A 26,895-nucleotide genomic window follows, 5' to 3' on the forward strand; every position below is an offset into this window, starting at 1 on the left:
TACGTCTCCATATATCAGGGAGGACAATTATTTGAGGTTGGCTATCGAAGGACCAAAACATGTGAATAATTTCACATTATCACTTTAACAATTTCACTGTATTACCTTATCAAATTTACCTGAAAGAACACACAGGAAACAGAGGTAGCATTTAAAATCTGCGAGCAGATTTTATTGTGTAACGGCCGGAGGAGTTACTGCGTGGGGAAACACCCAGCAAGTCCTGAAGTGTATACAGAAACAAACTTATTTAAAACAGTCCCAGTCCCCCCAGTCCATGACGTCATCTTTCCTATCATGAATATGTAAAACATAATATGAGGAACATATATGGTCTCGTCTCCCCCTGTCTCCGTGGGCACTTAGTGGCGTCTGGTATGTGATTGATAGCTTCCATAGCCTAAACAAAGTTCAAAAAAGTGGTCTGGGACAGACTGGGAGGGGATAGATGTCTCTGAGACGTCACATAAATCAATGAGCAAGGGAGAGAGAGGATAACAGGATACCAAAAGTATAACCAATAAACTCCTAACGAAAGGTTGCACTTTTATCACATTGTATATTTTCAATAATACATGTATAAATTTATTAACAACGGTCCTGGGGTCCGTATCTCGAAAGCGTCTTTGCTAACGACGGTAGCAACGTCCTTCGTAAGAGCGACTCAACTCTCTCTCGACACCGACGCTCACCACTAAATCCAAGGGAATGGTAAGACGGTCTTACGAAGGACGTTGCTACCATCGTTAGCAAAGACGCTTTCGAGAAACGGAGCCCTGATCAGGAGGGCTTCCCTGCCCAGTTGTCCTTAGGGCCTCCAGAACTCTAAAACCCTGCCCCCTGTTGACAACAATGCTCACTGCTCCTTGCCTATAAATATGCATGTAAACTTGCCCTGGACTCAGACAGGCGTGCTGTCTCAACATTACATAGATGTTCTTGCTCTTGATCTTTCTTGCTTGATTGATTCTCAAAAAATCTGTTTATCATACAGTACATCTGTTTATTCCTTCATACAAATTCTGTTGTGCGTGTTGTGTAAAAGCATAGCCATGCAGAACTTAACGGAATTTTCTTCTGTCATCTTAACGGCATACTTTGATGTTGGAAATGTGAAATACTTGTACTTTATTATTTTGTTAGTGTTGTATGTTTGCATCATTGTTGCCAATGTCCTTTTGATTAGTATTATTTATATGGACAGGACTCTGCATGAGCCCATGTACTTGTTTCTGTGCAGCCTGTGTGTCAATGAACTGTACGGCAGCCTGGGTCTGTTTCCTTGTCTGCTGGTTAACATGCTCTCAGATAGCCATGAACTCCAGCTCACATATTGCTACCTGCAAGTTTACTGTTTATATACTTATGGAACAGTGGAGTTTTGTAACTTAGCACTGATGTCTTACGACAGATATGTGTCTATCTGTCATCCGTTACAGTACAATAGCATCATGACACCGACCAAAGTCACCTCTCTAATTGTGTTTGTGTGGTTGTTTTCTTGTGGCCAGTTTGTAGTGACCCTGTCGTTGACTGTACATTTGCGGCTGTGTGGCAACATTGTGGAGAAGGTATGGTGTGGAAACCATTACCTGGTTCGACAGGGTTGTTCAGATCCAACTATAGTCAACATATATGGCATCTGCTTGACTATTCTCCTTGTTGTGTGTCCCCTTGGACTTATCGTGCAGTCGTACGTTAGGATATTTAAAGTTACTTTTAGCTTCGGGCCGAACAGGAAGTCCTTGAACACGTGCATTCCTCACATTGTTTCACTGTTGAATTATGCCGTTGGTGTTACGTTTGAAGTTTTTTCAAGCCGAGGACCGAAGGTGGATATACCACCCATGCTGAACATAACTATTTCAGTGTATTTTTTGATCATTCCACCACTTGTGAATCCCATTATGTTTGGGCTAAAGTTAACTAAAATCCAAGATGCATATAAAAAGTTTTATAAGCGAGTTATCCTTTAAGAACTGAGAACACATAAGGTAACTGATGACATTCACTCATAATAATAATAATGTGATTAAGTTTCGACTTTTTTAAAATGTAATTATTTCGCATGTAATAGCTGAGGCTGTTTTGATGAAGCTGCGATGTGCAGAGTTGTACAAAGTAGTAGAAGTAGACGTACTCTTACAGATGTAATTACAACACTAGTGGTATGATACTACACGGTTTCAACTTCATATTTAAGCAATATGACACGAGTGGGAGTGAGGTTGTTCTGGGACACCCTCACGGGTGTGATTCGCCGCAGGCACGAAGCCGTAGTGCCGTAGGTAATTACACCCGTGAGGGTGTCGCAGAACAACCTCACGACCACAAGTGTTATATTGCTTTTATACAATAGTTCCTTTGCTAACACAATTAGTTCATTGAAAGAAATGTTAAATTATTTTAATTACTTTATTTGATTGTTTATTTGCTTGTTCCTCCGCTCCGGAAAAATAGTTCCAGTATTGTCTTTGGTTGCTGAGCAACGCGCACCACGTTGGTTACGGTTACTTTGTATCTTTGGTCGCGGAGTGATTATTAGATGTGAAGAGTCATTCATAGAGTGTTGGCGGATACCCTCACTCCTAGTGACGTGTAAAACGCCTCTTGTCCAATCACAATTTGTGAAATAATTCGACCGGATCTAACTATTGTATAATATCTATCATACCACTAGTGTTGGAATTACATCTGCAAGAGTACTTCTACTTCTACTTGATACAACTCTGGTGATGTGAAATTAAATGTGTTAAATGGTTTGAGTGGAAGACAGATGGGGGAAATGACCCCGGGCCAGGTATAGAAAACGGGGTAACACTTTATTTTAGGGATACATCTATAAGCACTAATACATAAAATGTTAATGCCTGCATAAGTAACTTGTAAGGCATACAAAGCAAAATCAAACATTTGTTAGGCATGTATTCGCAAATGTCTTACAATAAGGGATATATTACCAATTTAACCTTAGTAAGGACCTAGTAGGCCTTAGCGTTTGCTTAGTACATGCCAATAAGGGATATATTACCAATTTAACCTTAGTAAGGACCTAGTAGGCCTTAGCGTTTGCTTAGTACATGCCTTACAAGTTACTTATGCAGGCATTAACATTGTATGTATTAGTGCTAATAGATGTATCCCTAAAATAAAGTGTTACCGAAAACGGACCCCCGGTGTAACAGTATGGCTGGCGCCTCAGCCGTTTGGACAATGGCCAAGGCGTGTATGCTGCTATAACATTTTAAATAAGGTTACCAGCTTGCCACTATACTCACTTTGATGAATACAATGCTGTCAAATGGCACAGAAGAGTATATTGGTGATGTCAAATGTCAAATGCACCAGATGACAAAACAGAAGTGCGTGGAACCCCCTTTTGTGTCCCATTTTCTATCACTGTGACTCTGCAATCCCCGCCCCCCACTTTGAAAACCACTTGTGTAGGGAACTGAAAATAAAAAATGAATGTCCGCACACTGTTCCCATCTTGCTTTTTTCTTTTTCTTTTCTTTTTCTTTTTTATTTTATTTTATCTTTCGAGCTAGTCGCTCTTCATCAGAGCGTGCGGACATTCGTTTTTATTTTCATCGTATTCTGACCTTAAGTCCTACACCTGCATCTTGGATGTGCGCACCCAGGGCCGGATTAATGCACAGGCTAGATATGGCTGCAGCCTAGGGGCCCCCACCTGCCTGGAGGCCCCTGATTGGTCAAAAGTGGGAAAAAAATGCAGAATTATGACAGGATGCAATATTGAAAAAAATCATCTGTCATGTTGAGTACATTTGGTATGTGTTGTCCTAGCATATAATTATTACACTGTCCATGTAAATTTGTCGCAAAATGTGCTTTCCGGGGGCCACACATCAACATGTAGCCTAGGGGCCCCAGGCCATCTTATTCCTGCCCTGTGCGCACCACTAGCCGAACTTGACCTCCCTTGTCGAGTAAAAATGTTAAATGTTATCCTCAAGTCATTCACTCACACTAAAACCATCTGGTGTTGTCGTTGACTGAATCACAACCTTTGGGCTACAACACCCCCTCCAATGCCACCTTTTTCTGTCAATTTCTGCTCTTTTCTTTTTTCTGTAAATAAATATGGCAAATGTCAAAACATGCATATGACTTAATGATTTAATGTGATTGCCATACTTGTTCCTTGTTCATGTGATTGCCATACTTGTTCCTTTTTCATGTGTGTCATGATCTCCCTGTTGAGCAAAAATGCCTAAAGCGCAAGTGTAGTATACTTGCAAAAAAGGCTTTAAAAAAAAGGTTGCCCTCAGCCTATAAAAACCTAAATATGCCATCAGTTGCATTCATTGACAGTAAATAGAATGGACGCCAAATCAACGCTATTTGCCATTCAACGCTTTGAAGCCAGATTTGGGAACATTCCAACTTACATTCCACCTTAGCAACGCCAAACGCAGGTGCTGATTGGACAACAACAAGACTTCTAACTGTCAAACAAACCATGTTCTGATGCTCATTGGTCAATTTAACTTTTAATATCTCTCTAAAATAAAACATCACCACAAAAAATCACCACCCTGGTAAGTTGGAGAGCAAGGGGACCTACTAGTTGAGCGAAAAATGATCCCCCTGGAGTGGCATTTAAGGGAGATACAGGGTTTTATGTCTCTCATAGGAATGAATGGGATTTGGCCATTTTTTTGTCTTTTTGGGTCCAACCTTGGCTCCAACTTGGCTTCAACAATGAAATAGAATTTTGGCCTCCATTCTATTTACTCTCAATGGTTGCATTTAAACTCCAAGACCCTCATCTTGCATTATAATGTGTTATAGTTAACTATGTAGTAGCAGTTAAGTTAACAGTTAAGTTTTAAGGAGCCCTACTATTTATATACACGTGTCAATATTTCAGCGAAATAACAGCATACATATTTCAGCATCTCAACGTCTCAATTCTTCAGTTAACTTCAGGTGTAACGGAGGCTCTGTGGAGAGTTTAGGCTGTGCTAATATGGCCGACCTGTGCGGACGTGCTTGAAATAAGCGATGACGTATCTAGTCTTCCTATATCAGGGGTCCCCTACCTTTCTGGGTCAGAGGGCTACCAAGGGCTACCCGAGGGCTACTGAGAGCTACCCGAGGGCTATTTTTGTTCAAAATCCTCTACTGATGTTTTGACATAATTCCCAAATCACTCTAGGTTGAATGATAATTTGCTTATAAGTTATAAGGAAATATTCGTTATAGGCTATAAAGAAATAATTGCATATTTAAATCAAGAAAAACATTAACTGTGACTAAAATCTTGTAGTCGACACTGTTTACAAGAATCATGGTGGGCACCTCAGAAGCTCCTGGAGGGCTACCTGGCGCCCGCGGGCACCACGTTGGTGACACCTGTCCTATATGATGTCTATGGGTTCAACTCCTAACCCGCCAGGTTAGTGGCGGGAGTAATTAACCATTGCTCTTTCCCATCCTCCTCCTCCATGACTGAGGTACCCTGAGCATGGTACTGTCCTGCCGAACTGCTCCCTTGGGGCGCCTTTGGGGGCTGCCCCCTTGAACGGGTGAAGCATAAATGCAATTTCGTTGTGTGCAGTGTGCAGTGAACCCTTGTGTGCTGTGGAGTGCTGCGTCACAATAAGCCCATACGACTTTGTTGCGGACGACCAACGTTGACGGAACCATGTGAGCGAGAACTTCTTGTCACGATGTGGGTGTTATTAAATACAGCGCATTTGCAGTCGGCCACAAATATGAACGAGACGATGAGCTCGCACCAGTTTGCTCTACTAACACACCACGTGTGAGGAGTGGGGGGACAGGCAGTGAGGAGGAGCTGAAGTGGGGACCTGCGCAAACTTGTGTAGAGGTGTGAGACAAGACCCATATAGGCCTACACACGTGAGTGAGTTGTTGACCAACCAGTTCATGGGCGCGTGACCTCGGAGGCAGTCCGCCGACGAGCATTGAAGGGGATAAGCAACTGCAGAGGTTGCAAGATCTGACTGCAGCCGCATTCATCCCGCGATAGTTTTACACCATGTGACATGTCACCTCGTCAACGCAACGTCGACGAAATTTCGAAGTTTGACAGGAAATCTAACCGTCATGCAGCATTTTCCATCCAGGGTGCATTGCTGTCTAAATGCGCATGCATGCGTTGACACATCTCGAATGCACCTAGTGACAATGGGAGTTGGAGTTTCCCAGTAGGGCTTTCACTTCACTTCACTTTATGCCTAAAGGTGGCCCGAATAGAGTTGCCAGATGAGGCTGAAGATTTCCAGCCCCAAAAAATGCTCAAAACCCGCCTAGAAGCACAAAATCCTGCCCAATTCTATTGATTTCTATAGCAAAAATTGGTCTGTTTTTTTTCTGCTAAATGACATTTTTTCCCACACACGGCCACCCTAAGCAGCCCAATTGGATGGGAAACAGATCCAATTTTGATCTTGGCCTGATTTTGGCCTGCCTTTGTCTCTGCTCATTTTGTCTCATTCATTACACAGTAACAAATATTGCAGATTTAACATGCTCTGCTCACATTCGAATGACATACAGTGTTGAATTAGTGTCAAATTGACACTGTATTTTACTGTGTACAGGAAAGTGGCCATTTCTTATGCTTGGGATTGTTTTCAGACAAATGCATTTATATATTTAGTGCAAGAAATAGACATATAGTACAGGTGTTTTCAGGGGGGGTTTGTAAAGTTTTTTTTGTCATATTTGCCAAGGTTTAATACTCGTGGAGTAATATTTTAAATCAAGCAGAAGGGGGCGCACCTTGCATTAAATTATTTTGTGTGTGTGTTTGTGTGTGTGTGTGCGTGATAACTGTCTAATCAGTCAAAGTCCTTTTCCTTTTATTGAACCACATTCAGCTTTTCAATCACAAGACACTGTGCAGTGTTATTTGATAAAAGTAGGAACATTTAATAGGATTTGTGTGCATATATTTGTGAAATAAAAGACGGAAATAAAAATGGTGAATTAATTCCTATTCTGTACAATATTCCTGTTTTTAAAAAAGCTAATTCAGAGCCTTTCCTATACAGATAAGTAATGACATTCTTCATTATAAAACAGCATTGCACACAGTAATGAATGAACAGGTAGACAAAGTCTTCATTTGCTAATCAGAGAGATGTCAATGCACTGTGTGGTATCAGATGTGTTAGAAATATACACAATAATATTGTAAATAATACAGGTGACATGTCCATGCTATATTACTCGAAAATACGCCTCTATGAAATGAAAGTAGCTTTCGCAGAAGTCATCATGCTTAGAACTTTCCTTCGGATGTCCGGTAAGTTCAGGCCATAGATCAAAGGATTTAGTAATGGTGGAATCACAATAAATTCAAGGGAAATCATCAAAACTAGAGCATCTGCAATTTGACCAGGTTCATACCGACTGAGAGCAATATCGGAAAATGATGCTATTGAATAGGTGACAAAACTGACAATGTGCGGTAGACATGTTTGCAGGGCTTTGCCTCTAAACTCTGCTGTGCTTTTTCTGCAGACAATGAGAATCCTGATGTACGTGAACAATATGAAACTAGCTGGCAGAAAGACTGTAGTCAAAGTAACCAAATAGCCATAGATATTGTTTGCTACAGTGGACATACAGGAAAGCCTTACCACTGCCCAATTTGAGCAGTATAACCGTGGTATTTGATTACCACACAGAGGTCTTCTTGAAGAAAAAACTACTGCAATAGTCATACAAAAGAATGCCCAGAAAAAAGCGCAGAAAATAAGCAAAAACGTTTTTCTTTGTGTCATGATTTTGTGATAAAGCAAAGGTTCGCATATGGCAATATATCGATCATATGCCATTACACTTAGCACAGTGAATTCAGAAATTGCATAGCTGTAAATAAAAAATAATTGTATGAGACAAGCAGGGCGGGATATTCTGTGAGTATTTGACAAAAGGTCAGCGGAAAGCCTCGGGAACAGTGCAGAGCTGCCGAACAGAGAGTTCAATAGCAGGAAAGACATTATAAGATAGATGGGTTCATGAAGTGATTTGTTTTTGAATACAGTCAGCAGGATAGTCACATTGAAAAGTATGATGAGAAAATATGCCAATATTGTTATCAAAAAATATACTATCCGTACATGTTCATAACTTTTAAATAATGTGAAATTAAAGTACGGTGGTACTGTTTTATTGTCCATTCAGTATCCGTAAAAAAGCTGCCCGGGGTCTCTGAAAACTAGAAACAGCTAGGCATGAATGGCATGAACGCAAACAGAATACAAATAGTTGATATTGTTTAGTCATGTCTATCAGTCGTTGTTGAATGTAAACAGGCTCTTATGTAAATATTGTTCTTAGACTTGCGCTACAGAACAGCATTTGTACTTCAAAAATTATATATTATTACATATAATAAAATATATTCCATTATTACATCTTCTATTTCAGCATTTCCTTAGCCAAGATATTATCATGACTTAAGATTATGTTATAGAAGTGGTTGTTATACTGTTTGTATAGCTGTCTATATAACAAGTCCTAGTTAAGGTCAGCTCAAGTAGGCGTTTGGAAATGTAGGCCTATAACTTTTCATTTATGATGAACAAAATGAACAACCAGAAAATGCAACATGAGGTTTGTCCTTACAAATTATAAATTCACCTTAGTGAAACATCAACCGAATATCAGACAATAATAAATAATATTATATCATCATAATAATTATAATAATAACAATAACAATAATAATAGATAAATCAGGTGTGCCTGTGCAGCTGTATAGGTGTGCATGGCATGTAAAACTGTGTATTAGAAAGCTACCTGGCAAGAAGAAAGCACATACTCTGTTACTGTACCTTCAGCCTCACTTGTTTCAAGGCCAATCTGAGGAATCTAACCTTCAGTTCAGCTTTAAGTCCGGTTGCCAAATCTCTTGGCAGTGTCAACTCCCTCATCACACTGCAGACTGTGTTCGCTAACGCCCTTAAGAAATTATTTTCCCGTTTTGACTAGAGATGCACCGGATCCTGATTTTTAGGATCCTGCCGGATACCGGATTCACTGCTTAAGATCCTGCCGGATCCAGAACCGGATGCTGGATCCTATGAAAGGGTTGAAACATATCATCTACTCGCACACATGGGCCCTTTTTATTAGGTTGGCTCAAACTATTTTTTGGCTTACTGCCACACTGTCTGCAACGGCCACTTCCAAAGTGCGTTCAGTCCATGCAGTGATTGGGGTTGTGGAAGACTGACTGAAAAGACTAGGCTAGAGATGCACCAGATCCTGATTTTTAGGCAACCGGATCCACGGATACCGGATCCACTGCTTAAGATCCTGACGGACCCGGATTCTGTGAAAAACCCTATTATCCTGCCGGATCCGAAACCAGATCCGGATCCGGTGCATCTCCAGTTTTGACACTTGTGATCTTAACACTGACTCAATGGAACTCTTTCATGATTTAGCAGATCAGGATCATCTTGAAATAGATAAGAATAACACCAGACTACTGTAAATCCAGCATTTAAAAATGTGGTGAATGCATTGTACTGTATGTGATAGATGTGCTCTGTATCATTCCGGATGTGTTCTGTATTATTCTAGATGGAAGTAGCATGGGAGGTTTTTTAAAAAGTCGGCGTTACCCCTGTGCTTTTTTCAACACATTGGCATCGAAAACGTGGACAAGCCTCGCAGGGGAGGCAACCACAAACGTCTTTTACGGCAACAAGAGACCAATTACATACACACACTTAATACTATGTCTCCAGCAGGCTTAAACGAGGAGTTTGATATTAAGCCATTCTTATAGGTAGGATGCGTTCAGGTAATTTGGGCCATCAGCTAAATTGGGCCGGATAAGCATCAGTGTCTCATTTCTTTTAATTCTACAGACCAATCACCACAAATGTACTGAAATTGTTGCAACATTACTACTCCATCTGTGTAAAGTCATTTGAATAGCACAACACTTTTTTAATGGGCAGGGGGAACTCTCATATGGAGCGTGACAGAAGAAAGTACATTTTCGGTCTTGCCAAAATAAGAAATCGTCTCTACATAAAATAAGGATGATACTGTTTTCAGATGTGATAAAAACTGGAAAAAATGTTTTCAGGTTTGAATATGTGCCTTTAATCTGGAAAAACATAGTTGTGGCAACATTGTGATGTTTAAATACCTAAAAACATTTTTAAAAAATCGGTCCATTTTAGCTGATCATGTTAAGGTAAAATGGGCCGCCCCTTTCAGGTCATTTGGGCTGTTTTTTCTATGGGAATTACCATTCATATTTTTTACAAAAACAATGTGACCATTATTGAAGATGGAGGTGTCAGGGTGGCTCTTTCAATGAAGTTTTGATACTGTTTTATGATGTGTTGAAAAAAATTGAAAAATATTAAAATCACCACTTATTTTGTTTTTCTTTTGTGCAATTCTTAATTTCACCATTGAAATGAATAGGTGGCCCTCTTTACCTGAATAGGTGGCCCATTTTATCTGAATGCATTTTTTTCATCCAGGATGACACAGCTGTCAATAAAACTTGTAAAAATGTATAATTTGTACGTTAATCACCTTATTTTTTGTCATGAAATGGAAGATTATGAGTCACTTTATGCAATCAAACTAAACAAGTTTGTGTGCACGGGAATTTTGCTGACGCGCCACATTGGGCGCAAGTCTACCTGCAGCGGCCATCAGGAAGTAGGTAGGCTACAGAAGCCTGGAAGTGCAAGCAGTTTTTACATATTATAACGCACATTAACATGTTTGAAAACAAAATTACATTTTCATACACACGTACATCTAAAAAAAATAAACCAAATTCTTCTTTCATAAAACACATTATCAAATGTAAAAAAAAACCCAACGCAAATCTACAATACACAAAACATTTTTAAAAAATGATCTGACAAAACAATTTATAAAAAACACATTAACAAGTTTGCATCACCAGGTACTGACAAGTCAAGCGTAGCATGAGCAATACAAAAAAGCATATTGAAATTGGCAAAAGTTCCCCTTTAATCATGTTCTTGGAATGTTCCTGACCATGTTCTAGGTGGTGAATTTTCATTATTATATGGTGTGACGTCATCGGTCGAATGCTCCATTCATTTCAACGGGGCTCTCCCACGTTCGCACGTCTGTTATGTAAGGGTTAACGTTCGGCGAGAAGGTCGCTACCGTGGAATAGCAGCACGACAGAGAGAATCTTTAGACCCCGACGCGGAGCGGAGGGGTCTTGTTCTCTCTGAAGTGCTGCTATTCCACAAAGCGACCGACTCGCCGAAAGTTAACCCGCTTATTATATGGATATACTTAAATGATTCACACATGGCGGGGACATTTCTTTAGGCCTATTTAATGTTAAGATTGTTGCTGCGCAAAACAAAACAGTGCCGTTGTGGAACACTGCTAGGCAACAGCTAGGTAGCCAGGACAACAGGTGTTGTCTATCACAGCAGCTGATTAGAGTCTTGTTGAAAAGTCGCTTTAGCAGTGAAAAGTCTTGTTGCCATTGATAGCGGTCTGTTATAGACCAACCCGTCCGTTATCGAAAATTATTATATGGTTGTGACGTCATCTGTCGAATGCTCCATTCATTTCAACGGGGCTCCCCAACGTTCGGACGTCTGTTATTTTTCGATAACGGACGGGTTGGTCTATAACAGACCGCTGTCAATGGCAACAAGACTTTTCACTGCTAAAGCGACTTTTCAACAAGACTCTAATCAGCTGCTGTGATAGACAGCACCCGTTGTCCTGGCTACCGCTGTCAATGGCAACAAGACGTTCACTGCTAAAGCTACTGGCTTGTATACAAGTCAGTGGCTAAAGCGAATGTTTCATATCACTCCGCAGGGGGTCCGGTCTTTTGTCACTCTAATCAGCTGCTGTGATAGACAACACCTGTCCTGGCTAGCCTACCTAGCTGTTGCCTAGCGGTGTTCCACATCGGCACTGTTTTGTTTTGCGCAGCAACAATCTTAACATTAAATAGGTCTAAAGAAATGTCCCCGCATGTGAGAATCATTTAAGTATATTCATATAATAAGCGGGTTAACTTTCGGCGAGTCGGTCGCTTTGTGGAATAGCAGCACTTCAGAGAGAACAAGACCCCTCCGCTCCGCGTCGGGGTCTAAAGATTCTCTCTGTCGTGCTGCTATTCCACGGTAGCGACCTTCTCGCCGAACGTTAACCCTTACTTAATGCCCTCTGGGAGGCGCTATTATTCTGTCAGGACAAAAACAAAGCGTTACTCTGGATCTTTAATCCCTACAACCATTAGATTATTAAACAAGGTTGTAGGGACAGAGTTCACTACTGAACGTTCAATTTACTGAGGGTTGCTCATCACTGAAAAGAAAATAAAGGTCCGCAACACTGTTAAATGCTACCAAATATTTAATGGCACGATGTTTCGGACTAACCGTCCTTCATGAGAGTGCAACCACTTTTCAGTTATCTTACGTTTGGTCCAGCACCTGTGCCACTGATGTGCGCGCATTCTTTGACTTTCTGGGCTGCTCATCACTGACAGGACAGCGTGTTTGAATGTACAGTATGTGTTAAAATGTGTATGTCTTTTGTTTTCTTATTTATTTATTGTTGTTTTCTTTAGGTTTTGTATTTCATTTTCTAATCTTTTTATTTATACTATTTATTCATTGACTGATGGAGACTGGGACCGCAAACTGAATTGCCCTTCTGATGGGACTAATAAAGTTATCTGAATCTGAATCTGAATGCTCCTCTGAGCCCATGACCTCAGCCTAGTTCCTGACCTAGCAGAGCTGTACCAGAGAGAGTAGAGTAGAGAGAGAGAGAGGTTCCATTGGCCCATTGTTTCCGGGTTCTATTATTGCAAGGGAGAGGGGGTGAAATCCCCCCTTAGGCAGACCTAAGGACTGTTCTATTCAATGCTAGGAGTATTATGACACGCCCCTTTAGGCAGACCGGAACCTGGTCATGTTAGGTGCCCATAGCAACCTACTATTAGCTTTGCATATCTCTATATACTTAAAGAATCTCTGGCTGTACTGGCCATCTGGCATAGTAGGCATTTCCTGGTGGGCCCCGCACCCTCGTCGGCCCCTATTTTCAGAAATGAAATTAAAAAAACGTTCAGCCCTGAATGTCTCCAGTGTAATAAGGGAGTTGACACTGCCAAGAGATTTGGCAACCGAACTTAAAGCGGAACTGAAGATGCCATTCCTCAGATTGGCCTTGAAACAAGTGAGGCTGAAGGTACAGTATAACAGAGTATGTGCTTTCTTCTTGCCAGGTAGCTTTCTAATACACAGTTTTACATGCCATGCACACCTGATTGATCTTTAATGTATTATTATCGGATGTTAGGTTGATGTTTCACTAGGGTGAATTTGTAATTTGTAAGGACAAACCTAATGTTTCATTTTTTGGTTGTTCATTTGTTCATGAGAAATGAAAAGTTATAGGCCAACATTTCCAAATGCTTACATGTGCTGGCCTTAGCTAGGACTTGGGTAAGGGAATGCTATAACCGGTAGAAGAGGAAATACTGTATAAATATATGCAATTATACAGTATATTTTCGGTATTTGTGATTTTTTTGAAATACAAATGCTGTTCTGTAGTGCAATTCAAAAAGATCAATGTTTACATAGAGCCTGTTTACATACAACAATGACTGATAGACTACTACTATCAACTACTTGTATTCTATTTGCTGTCCACAGCCATTCATGCCTAGCTGTTTCTTGTTTTCAGAGACCCCGGGCAGCCTTTTTAGGGACACTGAATGGACAATAAAACAGTACCACCTTACTTTAATTTCACATTATTCAAAGGATATGAACATGTACGGATAGTGTATTTTCTGATAACCATATTGGCATATTTTCTCATCATACTCTTTAATGTGACTATCCTGCTGGCTGTATTCAAGGACAAATCTCTTCATGAACCCATCTACCTTCTGATGTCTTTCCTGCTATTGAACTCTCTGTATGGTAGCTCTGCACTGTTCCCGAGGCTTTCAGCTGACCTTCTGTCAAATACTCACCGAATATCCCGTCCTGCATGCTATGTACAGTTATTTGTCATCTACACGTATGGCATTTCTGAATTCACTGTGTTAACTGTAATGGCGTACGACAGATATGTGGCCATATGTGACCCTTTGCTGTATCACAAAATCATGACACAGAGAAAAACGTTTTTGCTTATTTTCTGTGCTTTTTCCTGGTCATTCTTTTGTTTGAGTGTTGCAATAGTTTTGTCTACAAGGCTACCTCTGTGTGGTAATAAGATACCACAGGTGTATTGTTCGAATTGGGCTGTGGTAAGGCTATCTTGTGTGTCTACTGTACTTAACAACATTTGGGGCTATTTTGTTTCTTTGACTACAGTCTTTCTGCCAGCAAGTTTCATATTGTTCACGTACATCAGGATTCTTATTGTCTGTAGAAAAAGCACAGCTGAGTTTAGAGGCAAAGCACTGCAAACATGTCTACCGCACATTGTCAGTTTTGTTACCTATTCATTTGCAACATTTTCCGATATAGCACTCAGTCGGTTTGAACCTGGTCAAATTGCAGATGTTGTGGTTTTGATCATTTCCCTTGAATTTATTGTGATTCCACCATTACTAAATCCTTTAATCTATGGCCTAAACTTACCGGACATCCGAAGAAGAATTCTAAGTATGATGACTTCTGTGAAAGCTACTTTCATTTCATAGAGGCGTATTTTCGTAATATAGCATGAATATGTCACCTGTATTATTACAAATATTATTGTGAATATTTCCCACATCTGATACCACACAGCGCATTAAAACTCTGTTATTAGCAAATGAAGACTTTGTCTACGTTTTCATTCATTACTGTATACAATACTGTATCATAATGAAGAATGTCATTACTTATCTGTATAGGAAAGGCTCTGAATTAGCTTTTCTAACAGGAATATTGTACAGAATAGGAATTAATAGACGTTTTTATTTCCTTCTTTTATTTCACAAATTTATTCACACAAATCCACACAAATTTTAAGAAGAACATTGTCCAGAAGAGGAATTAATACTAATATTAATATTTTTCTTTCCTTCTTTTCGTTAACAAATGTATGCACACAAATCCTATTAAATGTTCCAAATCTTAACAATGCACATTGTCATGTTTTTGCAAAGCCGAATGTGGTTTAATAAAAGGGAAAGGAATTGATGACTGACTAGACAGTTATTGTACAGCCTTGCAATTGATGTGTATAGTGGAAAAGTAATTGACGACTTGATGATTAGAGAAGTGGTGGGCAACTGGAGTTACATGGCACCTCCTTCGCAATACCAATTGTACCAATAACAAACGTAATTAAAAAAAATAAAAAAATATTTCACCCCCCCCCCCAAAAAAAAACAAAAAACACACAAAACGCTACAATTGAAACAAAAAATATAAATGCATTTGTCTGATGAAAAAAAAACAATCCCAAGCACAACAAATGACTTCTTTACACAGTAAAATACAATGTCAATTTGACACTAATCATACGCTGTACCAATAACAAATGATATCACAAAAAAATTACATACACTTTAATTGACATCAAATTCACATGGAAGCGAGTATCTGCAACAAGCATGTCCCTGGGCTAATATGCAAAATGGATTGGTGTGTTATTCTCTACAGTAATGGGCCCTCAGTCTTCCATTGTTCCATTACATTCTGACACAATTTTTGTCACGCCGTCAGTATCTATAGGCTTTCGCATCTTGTTTTACTTTTGTGACTGACTGTAAAAGGGTGAATTAAAAGAAAATTACACCACAGCTCCGCAACCCACCCAGTAACCCTTGTCGACCCAAACAGTAACCCTTCACGACCCACCCAGTAACCCTTCACGACCCACCCAGTACCCTTTCACGACCCACCCAGTAACCCTTCACGACCCACCCAGGACCCCTTCACGACCCACCCAGTAACCCTTCACGACCCACCCAGGACCCCTTCACGACACACCCAGTAACCCTTCACAAGCCACCCAGTAACCCTTCACGACCCACCCAGTAACCCTTGTCGACCCAAACAGGACCCCTTCACGACCCACCCAGTAACCCTCCACGACCCACCCAGTAACCCTTCACAAGCCACCCAGTACCCCTTGTCGACCCAAACAGGACCCCTTCACGGCCCACCCAGTACCCCTTGTCGACCCACCCAGTAACCCTTCACGGCCCACCCAGTACCCCTTCACAAGCCACCCAGTAACCCTTCACAAGCCACCCAGTAACCCTTCACAAGCCACCCAGCACCTCTTCATGACCCACCCAGTAACCCTTGTCGACCCAAACAGGACCCCTTCACGACCCAAACAGGACCCCTTCACGACCCACCCAGTACCCCTTCACGACCCACCCAGTAACCCTTCTCGACCCACCCAAACAGTAACCCTTCACGACCCACCCAGTAACCCTTCACGACACCCAGTAATCCTTGTCGACCCAAACAGGACCCCTTCACGACCCAAACAGGACCCCTTCACGACCCAAACAGGACCACTTCACGACCCACCGAGCACCCCCTCACAAGCCACCCAGTACCCCTTCACGACCCACCCAGGACCCGTTCTCGACCCACCCAGTAACCCTTCACGACCCACCCAGTAACCCTTGTCGACCCAAACAGGACCCCTAAACGACCCACCCAGTAACCCTTGTCGACCCAAACAGCACCCCTTCACGACCCACCCAGTAACCCTTGTCGACCCACCCAGTAACCCTTGTCGACCCACCCAGTACCCCTTCTTGACTCACCCAGTAACCCTTCACGACCCAGCAGGACCCCTTCTCGACCCACTGTACTGTATGTTTCTAATCAACATGATTTCACAGAATTCTGTGAAAGGAACATGCGCCATTATGACACAATATCTGGCAGTTCCCAAAGATTTTGCCAAAATTTTGCGGTGGGTCACAGAAGTGCTTTGCGTTATGGGCCCACAGAAATCCTTTCACCGAATTCTGACAGCTACATAGCAGAGTGCATTAGGCCGAAAATAGTTCACTTTGGCATGCAACCATGGAAACTGACACAGTGGTCCAATAGAATGCTCTTCCATCTAAAGGCATTGGCCGTCAAGATGGCCACCATTTTTCAAGATGACCACCCTCTCCACTAAATAAGACCAAGAATAGTTAACCGTCTAGAGTCTAAGGCCTCTCAGAGGCTTGGAGGTAAATTGCAGCACCTTGACTTTTTTCAAGTATTTCAACTAGCTGTAAACATCTATGCAAAAGTCGCACATATGGTTGTATTCTGAAAAGCCTAACAAAAATGAATATGACAGTAAAGTGAATGTAATGCAAACAAGCTTTATTTAAATGAATCAACTGTAAAAAAAATAAATAACCCGTTTTAGAGGTCTTCAATCAGTGCAAGAAAACACACTGTAAAAAATAACCCGTTTTAGAGGTCTTCAATCAGTGCAAGAAAACACACTGTAAAAAATAACCCGTTTTAGAGGTCTTCAATCAGTGCAAGAAAACACACTGTAAATACTGTACATCTAGCCAAGACTTTTGAAGTTTGTACCTCGTAAACAAAAGTGTTTGCTACATGAAAGTAAAAAGAGCATTTAGAAATGTTTTGTGGTAACACTTTAGAATAACAGGCGACTATCAATCACTTAAAAAGTATCAGTAACACATTTACAAATGTTTGTAAATTATTAATGAATACTATGTAAAAACTATTATAGATGATTTATAAAGCTGCTTCCAAAGCAATCATAAAGTATTAGTAGATGAGTTGTTAATATCTACAAACTATTTACAGAGCATTTACAAACTTTTTACAAAGCTTTTTGAGCCTGTTATTCCAAAGTGAAAACACAGAGGCATGTATGAAAACTTTCATCTAGGTAATTTGTATAAGGGACAATTTCCATTTAAATGATCTTTTAATGTCTACAAACTATTTACGGAGCATCTACAAACTATTTACAAAGCTTTTTGCACCTGTTATTCTAAAGTGAAAACACAAAGTCATGTAGGAAAACTTTTGTTTAGGTAATATTTACAACGGACAATTTCCGTTTAAATGATCTTTTAATGTCTACAAGCTATTTACAAAGCATTAAAATATCACTTTGTTATTATTATTTTCATTATTGAGTACAGATTTGCTGAAGTAATATATATGGTGGTCATGTGGATCAGCGATGTAGTATGGAATACTTTGGCCATTGTATTTATTTCATCATTGTGACCAGTGTCAGCATCTTAAATCCTATCAGCATTTTAAGTAGTGGTGGGCCGTTATCGGCGTTAACGTGCTGCGATAATGTGAGACTCTTCGCGCGACAAAGAAAATATTGCACGTTAATCTATTCTCAAAATATGGATTTGGGGTTTGGGGATGCGCGTCACCATCGCGTTCCATTGACAGACGCTTTCAGACTGCCCTCCAGTCGCTTCGCCTCTCCACCTGTTGGTCAGCAAACCTACTAAATATGAACAGTGTTTGCATGCTTTAAACATTAATCTCTCTGCCGTGGTAGGTGTTGTTTTAGTGCTTTTTCATAAGTGGTAGACTAGAGAACAGTCCTGTTCCAGAAATCTTGCCTGTGCCATAATTGCAAAACATTCCGTGTGATATACATTTTCAAGATTGTCAAACTGAAACTGTCAATATCTACTCTCGCTGAATGTTTGTGTTATGATCGCGCATTTGCGACTCATGTCAGACGGTAATACACCTCGCGGTTGTTGCGCTTGATATAGCCAACCTTGCGGTCATCTCGCTTGACTTTTTAATAATATATATGGTGGTCTTTGTATTTATTTCATCATTGTGACCAGTGTCAGCATCTTGACTCCTATCAGCATTTTAAGACAAGTGTATTTGAGTGACATCGTCAACACCTTTCATTGTACTGTATATCTGCCATACTTACAGAAGTGATTGTAAAAGGCAGGTGATATGTAGCCTGCATTAACATGAAACCCCTTAAAGGGACACTGTGTGAGATTTTTAGTTGTTTATTTCCAGAATTCATGCTGCCCATTCACTAATGTTACCTTTTTCATGAATATTTACCACCACCATCAAATTCTAAATATTCATTATGACTGGAAAAATTGCACTTTTCATACATGAAAAGGGGGATCTTCTCCATGGTCCGCCATTTTGAATTTCCAGAAATAGCCACTTTAAGCCCCATTTTAGTTTATTACTTAGTAAACTTTCACGAAAAGGCCAAATTTGGCAATAGACGACACAGTTTCAACGGGCAGCATAGTTGCAGTACCTGTTTTGACCATTTCCTGCACAGTGTACCTTTAAAGGTTTAATATAAAATAACCATAACAGATTTTGCATTTGACTTATAAACATTGCAGAATGTGGAGTTTCTAGCAATCATTTTGCCATGTCTTATGTACATCAATGCATTTCTACTGTTAACTAAATAAAAATACATCATACTGAAGCGTGAATGTTATATCATGTTCTGCATTTCAAAACGATTACATGATTAAATAATTTTTTATATGCATCTCGAATTTTAGTTAACTTTAGACCAAACATAATGGGATTGAGGAGTGGTGTCATTATTAAAAGAAACACCAAAATAATTATGCGCAATGTAGGTGGCACATTTCCCTTTGATACCCTGCTTTGAAACACTGCAAATGAAACAGTTATTGAATAATTTAACAATGAAACAATATGAGGAACACATGTATTTAAAGACTTCTTGTTTGGTCCATTGCTAAAAGTAACTTTGAATATCCTGACATACGAGAACAAAATGAGTGCTAACGGACCGACAATGACAACAATAGTCATGAACAGGCCATATATGTTGACTATAGTTGTGTCTGAACAAGCCTGCCTGATAAGCAAATAGTTGTCACACCAAACTTTCTCTATGATGTTACCACACAATTTCAAACGGACACTCAGAGACACGTTAACTGCAAACTGGACAAATGAAAACAGCCACGGAGCCACAATTAGAGAGGTGACTTTGGTCGGTGTCATTATGCTATTGTACTGTAGAGGATGACAAATCGACACATATCTGTCGTAAGACATCAGTGCTAAGTTACAAAACTCCACTGTTCCATAAGTATACAAACAGTAAACTTGCAGGTAGCAATATGCAAGCTGGAGTTCATGGTTATCTGAGAGCATGTTAACCAGAAGACAAGGAAACATACCCAGGCTGCCGTACAGTTCATTGACACACAGGCTGCACAGAAACAAGTACATGGGCTCATGCAGAGTCCTGTCCATATAAACAATGCTAATCAAAAGGACATTTGCTATAATTATGCAAACATACAACACTAACAAAATAATAAAGTACAAGTATTTCACATTTCCAACATCAGTGTATGCGGTCAAGATCACAGATGAAAAGTGCGTTGAGTTCCGCATCTCTACACTTTCAGGCCAGGGGTGCCGCTAGACCTATTTTACAGCGGCACGTGCCTGGGTATTGATTTGTTGTGCCACAGTATGACTTTCACAACAAAAAAAACCCTTGCTACCTTGGAATTTAGCTCAAGATTAGCACAGAGTAATCTACAGAATGCGCACAAAATAGTGCACACGCACCACTTGCAATAATATAATTAATTTACGAGCTTTTTCACATAAAAAGCTGCAAAAAAAGATTCTTATCTCTTGGTGCCCTACTGTGCCCTTGTATAGCATTGGGTCAGCTGACACCCCTGTTTCAGGCAACAAAAATACTGTACATGCATCAGGAGCAAACTTTTACAAGTGGTGTGTTTGTTCTTGCTCCTCATCCTACAGAAATGAGCAAGATCAAATGTCCATTCATTTATACAGTGTGTAAGGCGTCTGATTGATTCAAGGTGCCAAGGAAACACATGGTGACGTCAGTGGCTCAGGTAGCGTTTCAAGCCATGCAACACCATTTACTTCAGTATTAGGAATCTTATGGTTTCCACAATGGTGTTTGTAAAATAAAGCATTCCCAAAGTGAAAAAAAGATGGTTGTCGTATCGCACATCCGAACAAAAGGGTGCTACTGTGTGGTGAGTGAACCTTAATGCACGCTATAGGCTACCATCTCAGGCATGCTTCAATAATCATTGAAAGGTTAATTATAATAGTACTGCTCTACTATGACATAAACATAACACAGGGCCTTTACTGTAGTGATGCACTACGAATCGGTCAGTGCCATTCTGGTAACAACAAATAGCATAAGGCCATGTTTTAACGAGTGTAGGCCTAGTGAGTAGAGCAGCAGAGGAGGAAAGCAGCAGATAATTACATGGTGTCAAATGACCTTTTGCTTTCCAGATGGCTCAAGTTTGGAGCAGTCCTCAGGGGCTGCTGTTGGTAGAGCTTGGTGTACAGCTAGACCAGAGGTTCCCAAACTTGACCATGACAAGGCCTTCCATATACCGGTAGATTCCAGCTAAGGCCGCCCATACATCTTGTTTTTTTTTGTTTCTTTGGTGTATTTTAACTAGATATGCCTTTTTGGCCATGCAAAGTTATGGGCCTATATTTGCACATTGGGCACCTTTTAATTGTATTATCAAATTCTTGTATTATTATTTATTTCAATTCTTTTTTGTTTTTAGCTGAACACCATTTCCTGTCCAGGGACTATAGATGAAAATTAGCCGTGTGGCTATGATCTGGCTCAATTTTATATTGTGCACTGTCCCTGCTAAATAAACAATAAATGAAATGAAATGCCGGTATATTCCAGCCAAGGCCCCCCATATTCCGGTATATTCCTGCCAAGGCCCCCCATATACCCGTATATGCCAGCTAAGGCCCCCATATACCGGTATATTCCAGCTAAGGCCCCCTTTAAATGGGTCGTAGTACACTATTTTTCTGTGCATCTCCTTTCCAAGCTCTACCAACAGCAGCCCCTGAGGACTGCTCCAAACTAGAGCCATCTGGAAAGCAAAAGGTCATTTGACACCATGTAATTATCTGCTGCTTTCCTCCTCTGCTGCTCTACTCACTAGGCCTACACTCGTTAAAACATGGCATTTGTTGTTACCAGAATGGCACTGACTGAGTCGTAGTGCATCACTACAGTAAAGGCCCTGTGTTGTGTTTATGTAATAGTAGAGTACGGTAGTACTATTATAATTAACCTTTCAATGATTATTGAAGCCTGAGATGGTACGGCGTGCATTAAGGGGCTACGACAAGGTTCACTCACCACACAGTAGCACCCTTTTGTTCGGATGTGAAATACGACAAGCATCTTTTTTTCACTGTAGGAATGCTTTATTTTACAAACACCATTGTGGAAACCATAAGATTCCTAATACTGAAGTAAGTGGTGTTGCATGGCTTGAAACGCTACCTGAGCCACTGACGTCACCATGTGTTTCCTTGACACCTAGAATCAATCAGACCCCTTACATACTGTATAAATGAATGGACATTTGATCTTGCCCATTTCTGTAGGATGAGGAGTAAGAACAAACACACCACTTGTAAAAGTTTGTCTTGATGCATGTACGGCATATGTGTTTCTTGAAAGTGTAGACATGCGGAATTCAACTCAGTTTTCATCTGTGATCTTGACCGCATACACTGATGTTGGAAATGTGAAATACTTGTACTTTACTATATTGTTACTGTTGTATGTTTGCATAATTATTGCCAATGTCCTTTTGATTAGTGTTGTTTATATGGACAGGACTCTGCATGAGCCCATGTACTTGTTTCTGTGCAGCCTGTGTGTCAATGAACTGTACGGCAGCCTGGGTCTGTTTCCTTGTCTTCTGGTTAACATGCTCTAAGATAGCCATGAACTCCAGCTCACATATTGCTACCTGCAAGTTTACTGTTTATATACTTACGCAACAGTGGAGTTTTGTACCTTAGCACTGATGTCTTACGACAGATATGTGTCTATCTGTCATCCGTTACAGTACAATAGCATCATGACACCGACCAAAGTCACCTCTCTAATTGTGGCTCCGTGGCTGTTTTCATTTGTCCAGTTTGCAGTTAACGTGTCTCTGAGTGTCCGTTTGAAATTGTGTGGTAACATCATAGAGAAGGTATGCTGTGACAACTATTTGCTTATCAGGCAGGCTTGTTCGGACACAACTGTACTCAACATATACGGCCTTTCCATGACTATTGTTGTCATCTTTGGTCCGATAGCACTCATTTTGTACTCGTACGGCAGGATATTCAAAGTGACTTTGAGCAAGGGACCAAACAAGAAGTCTTTGAACACATGTGTCCCTCATATTGTTTCATTGTTATATTATTCAATAGCTATGTCAATTGAAGTGTTTCAAAGCAGGGTACCATCAAAGGTGAAGGTGCCACCTATACTTCGCATAATTCTTTCAGTGTATTTTGTGATAATTACACCACTCCTCAATCCCATTATGTTTGGTCTAAAGTTAACTAAAATCCGAGATGCACATAAAAAATTATTTCATCATGTAATCGTTTTGAAATTCAGAACATGATATACGTACACATGTACAGTAACATTTGTGATTCATAGTACATTCATGCTTCAGTATATATGATGTCTTTTTTATTTAGTTCACAGTAGAAATGCATAAGACATAGCGATATGATTGCTAGAAACTCCAAAGTCAAATACAAATCTGTTATGGTTATTTTACATTAAAATGTTGGTTCAAAAAGCTATGTTAAGTGTGCAATTACTGTTGCGTTAAAATTGTGGTAGCCTATATTTTGTTAATTTTGGTGTCGTGTCATGTTAATGTTACCCAACACTTGCCTTATACAATAAGCTCTGAAAGTAACATGAATAGTTGAATTTTGAATGTTAAATGTTCATTTGTACTGTATTATTATTGACCACTTATTGTTACAGTCTATCACTGTTACCTTTCCTGTCTTGCACTTACAGTATGTCAGTCCTGTATATGTCTATGTCCTGGCATGGTATAGAGAGAAAACGTAATTACATTTTCCTTGTATGACTTGTGCCTATGAAGAAAGTGACAATAAAAGCTGACTTGACTTGACGTAACATACAGTAATAATATAGAACAATGAAAGGTGTCGATGATGGCACTCAAATACACTCGTCTTAAAATACTGATGACATCCAAGACGGTGACACTGGTCACAACGATGAAATAAATACAATGGACAAAGTTTTCCATACCACGTTGCTGATCTCGTCCACATTTTCCATACCATGTCGTTTATCCACAATAAAATGCAATATTATTCCAGCGAATTTGTATCAGCGTACATTGGTTGCTTTGTTTGTTAGTTAGCAAGATTAATCTCGCACAAAAGGTTTTTCAGAATTGGCCAGATGCTGGTTAGCAGGGCCGGATTAACGCACAGGCTTGGTATGGCTGCAGCCTAGGGCCCCCCACCTGCAAAGGGGCCCCTGATAGGCCAAAAGTGAAAAATTGCAGAATTGTGAGAAGATGCAGTACTGAAAAATACACTTCTGTCATGTTGAGTGCCATTTTCTTTCTATTTAACCCTATCGCGCCGGACGCATCATATTTGTTTCATCAAATTCAAAGCCCTCTCCTCACTGACACAAACAAAAATCGATCTCAAAAACATCCTGCGTGTCATTTCCAAACATCCTGCAGTAAACGGAAACCGCCACAAGAGAGCAGCGGTCAACAACAAGTTGATCACAGCTCGGCGAAAAATGCAAAAATGGAGTAGAAGCGGTTTCCCTGAGATATCGTCAAATTGCAAAAGGTTTGTGTACAAATTTCCGAAATATAACTCTACATCCTTTCATTTGAACACTTGCTTTGTGCAATTATTCAAGGAAGAGTTTATATTTTTACACAGTGTTGCAGAGAGATCGTGCTAAAACTGATGAAACAAATAAGCACCATCCGGCGGTGGCAGAAAGTCAGCCATCAATGCATTTCGCCATAGGGGAACTTACAAAGCATACCACGACGATCGTTTAACAAAACACACAAGTTGTTTTACTTCAAGACAAAGATATTGCCTTAAGAAACAGGTTTTACTTACAATTTTGAAAATGTAATGCAAAATGTTGAAATTATGATCTCGTAAAAAATGCATTGAAGTGAATGGAGAAATGGTCCAATTGTAGTAATGGACCCATATAATAAGAATAAGAATAATAATAATAATAATAATAATAATAATAATAATAATAATAATAATAATAATAATTGTATTTGTATAGCACTGTGTCATACAAGGCATGTAACTCAAAGTGCTTAACAAATGGGGAAAAAAAACATTGTTAGAGATAGATTTAAAAGGAGAGGTATAGAGGAGAGGCAGAAAAAGCAGGAAGGCAGAGGAAGAAGAGATAGACAGAGAATGTAGAGTCATAAGGTCAACGTAGGTTAGGACCAGGATTCTTAGATGTGTAAGGTCCATAGTGGCTGGGCCTATCATAAGTCATAGATAGTCACACAGAGATTGGGCGCTCAGGTGCGGCCCCTGGTGGCATCAGGGGTGAGGAAAAACTCCCTTTCGCTTGATTCATAGTTTGTAAGGGGGGAAAAAAAGCTCAGTGAGGTCTGAGAAAAAAGACCCCCTATAGTCAGGAAGAAACCTCAGGCAGAGACCAGCGGCCACCTAGGGGAGCCCCCTGCCAGGGCTGGTTGCGAGTAGTAAGGGCGCTGCGGCAGCTGGGACACTATGACGCCTTGGCAGCTAGGAGTTGGCAAGGATGAAGAGGTGGGTCTTCAGCTGCTTCTTGAAGGAGTCGACGGAGGTGGCTGATCGGATCTCGATGGGGAGGGCGTTCCATCTCTTGGGCGCATAGCAGGCAAACGCGGCGTCGCCGATCTTCTTCTGCGGGGGGGGGGGGGGTCCTTAGCAGCTTGGCATCAGTGGACCTGAGAGCTCGAGCAGGGGCATAGAAAGAGAGCATGTCTGAGATATAGCTAGGGGCAAGTCCATTTAATGCTTTAAAAACTGTGAGCAGAATCTTAAAGTCGATTCTGTATGAGACAGGTAACCAGTGCAGGTCTGCCAAGACAGGAGAGATGTGCTCTCTCATTCTGGTTCTTGTTAGGATTCTTGCCGCAGAATTTTGAATGAGTTGCAATTTGTCAATTATTTTTTTTGGGAGACCAGAGAAGAGAGCATTGCAGTATCCTACTGGTGACAAAGGCATGAATAAGTTTCTCAGCGTCTTGTCGGGGGGCCAAGCCGCGCACTTTGTTGACATTTCTAAGATGGAAAAAAGCAGATTTTGTTATCCTGTTGATGTGAGGCTCAAAGCTCAAATCCGAGTCTATGACCACACCTAGGCTAGTAACCTTATCTTTAATGTGCATGCTTAGGTCACCTAGGCTTGAGTGGAGTTTTGCACGTTTTTTCTTAGGCCCAATGAGCAACACTTCAGTTTTGTCCTCATTTAATTTTAGGAAGTTACTGTTCATCCAATCTGTGATGGCAGACATGCATTTAGTCAAGGCATGAATGGCAGTGGTTTGGCTAGGCTCGACAGAGATATATAGTTGAGTGTCATCGGCATAGCTATGAAAATTAACATTGTGCTCTCTGATGATGGAGCCCAGGGGCAACATAGTCCATGAGCCAGACCACCGATCGCAATCGAAAGGGTGGGCAAAGTCTTGTTGGTATTTTATTATTGCTATATATGTCCAGTTTATGAATTGGTATGATAACCTTTGCAGAACAGTAGCTTTATCATATTTATCATGTATTTCTTATTTGAACCATTTTACACTAAAAACGCCTAGGCTAATTTGCCAATATCTTGATAAATTGAACATAAAAATGACTTTGAGATAAATATATTTATAGGAAAAGATGTTATACAAAGTTCTTGGATAGTTCAAAGGGCACGTTACACATATTTCCCACTTAATTTAGTTCAGGCCCCCATTTTCACTGACTTTTCATTTAAAAATGAGGGTTT

The 26,895-nt window shown here is 40.3% G+C and overlaps 5 protein-coding genes across 5 annotated transcripts; 3 read left to right on the plus strand and 2 right to left on the minus strand.

The window, feature by feature from the left end:
- Positions 1-1,052: 1,052 nt before the first annotated feature.
- LOC134453987 (olfactory receptor 11A1-like) lies at positions 1,053-1,976 on the plus strand. Its single transcript, XM_063204731.1, has one exon. The coding sequence runs from the start codon at positions 1,053-1,055 to the stop codon at positions 1,974-1,976; it is 924 nt and encodes a 307-aa protein (XP_063060801.1).
- Positions 1,977-7,230: 5,254 nt separating this feature from the next.
- LOC134453784 (olfactory receptor 52K1-like) lies at positions 7,231-8,180 on the minus strand. The gene has a single exon (XM_063204535.1). It carries the CDS (start codon positions 8,178-8,180, stop codon positions 7,239-7,241), a length of 942 nt encoding a protein of 313 aa, XP_063060605.1. The 3' UTR covers positions 7,231-7,238.
- A 5,572-nt stretch (positions 8,181-13,752) lies between these two features.
- On the plus strand, positions 13,753-14,716 carry LOC134453988 (olfactory receptor 52K1-like). The gene has a single exon (XM_063204732.1). It carries the CDS (start codon positions 13,775-13,777, stop codon positions 14,714-14,716), a length of 942 nt encoding a protein of 313 aa, XP_063060802.1. The 5' UTR covers positions 13,753-13,774.
- A 4,762-nt stretch (positions 14,717-19,478) lies between these two features.
- LOC134453989 (olfactory receptor 10A6-like) lies at positions 19,479-20,417 on the minus strand. The gene has a single exon (XM_063204733.1). The coding sequence runs from the start codon at positions 20,415-20,417 to the stop codon at positions 19,479-19,481; it is 939 nt and encodes a 312-aa protein (XP_063060803.1).
- Positions 20,418-22,534: 2,117 nt separating this feature from the next.
- Positions 22,535-23,476, plus strand: LOC134453990 (olfactory receptor 10J5-like). Its single transcript, XM_063204734.1, is given in 1 exon segment — positions 22,535-23,476. A coding segment is annotated over 1 exon segment (942 nt).
- The last annotated feature ends 3,419 nt before the right edge of the window (positions 23,477-26,895 follow it).

Source organism: Engraulis encrasicolus, chromosome 8, assembly GCF_034702125.1.
Source record: "Engraulis encrasicolus isolate BLACKSEA-1 chromosome 8, IST_EnEncr_1.0, whole genome shotgun sequence".
In the NCBI taxonomy this organism is placed as follows: domain Eukaryota; kingdom Metazoa; phylum Chordata; class Actinopteri; order Clupeiformes; family Engraulidae; genus Engraulis; species Engraulis encrasicolus.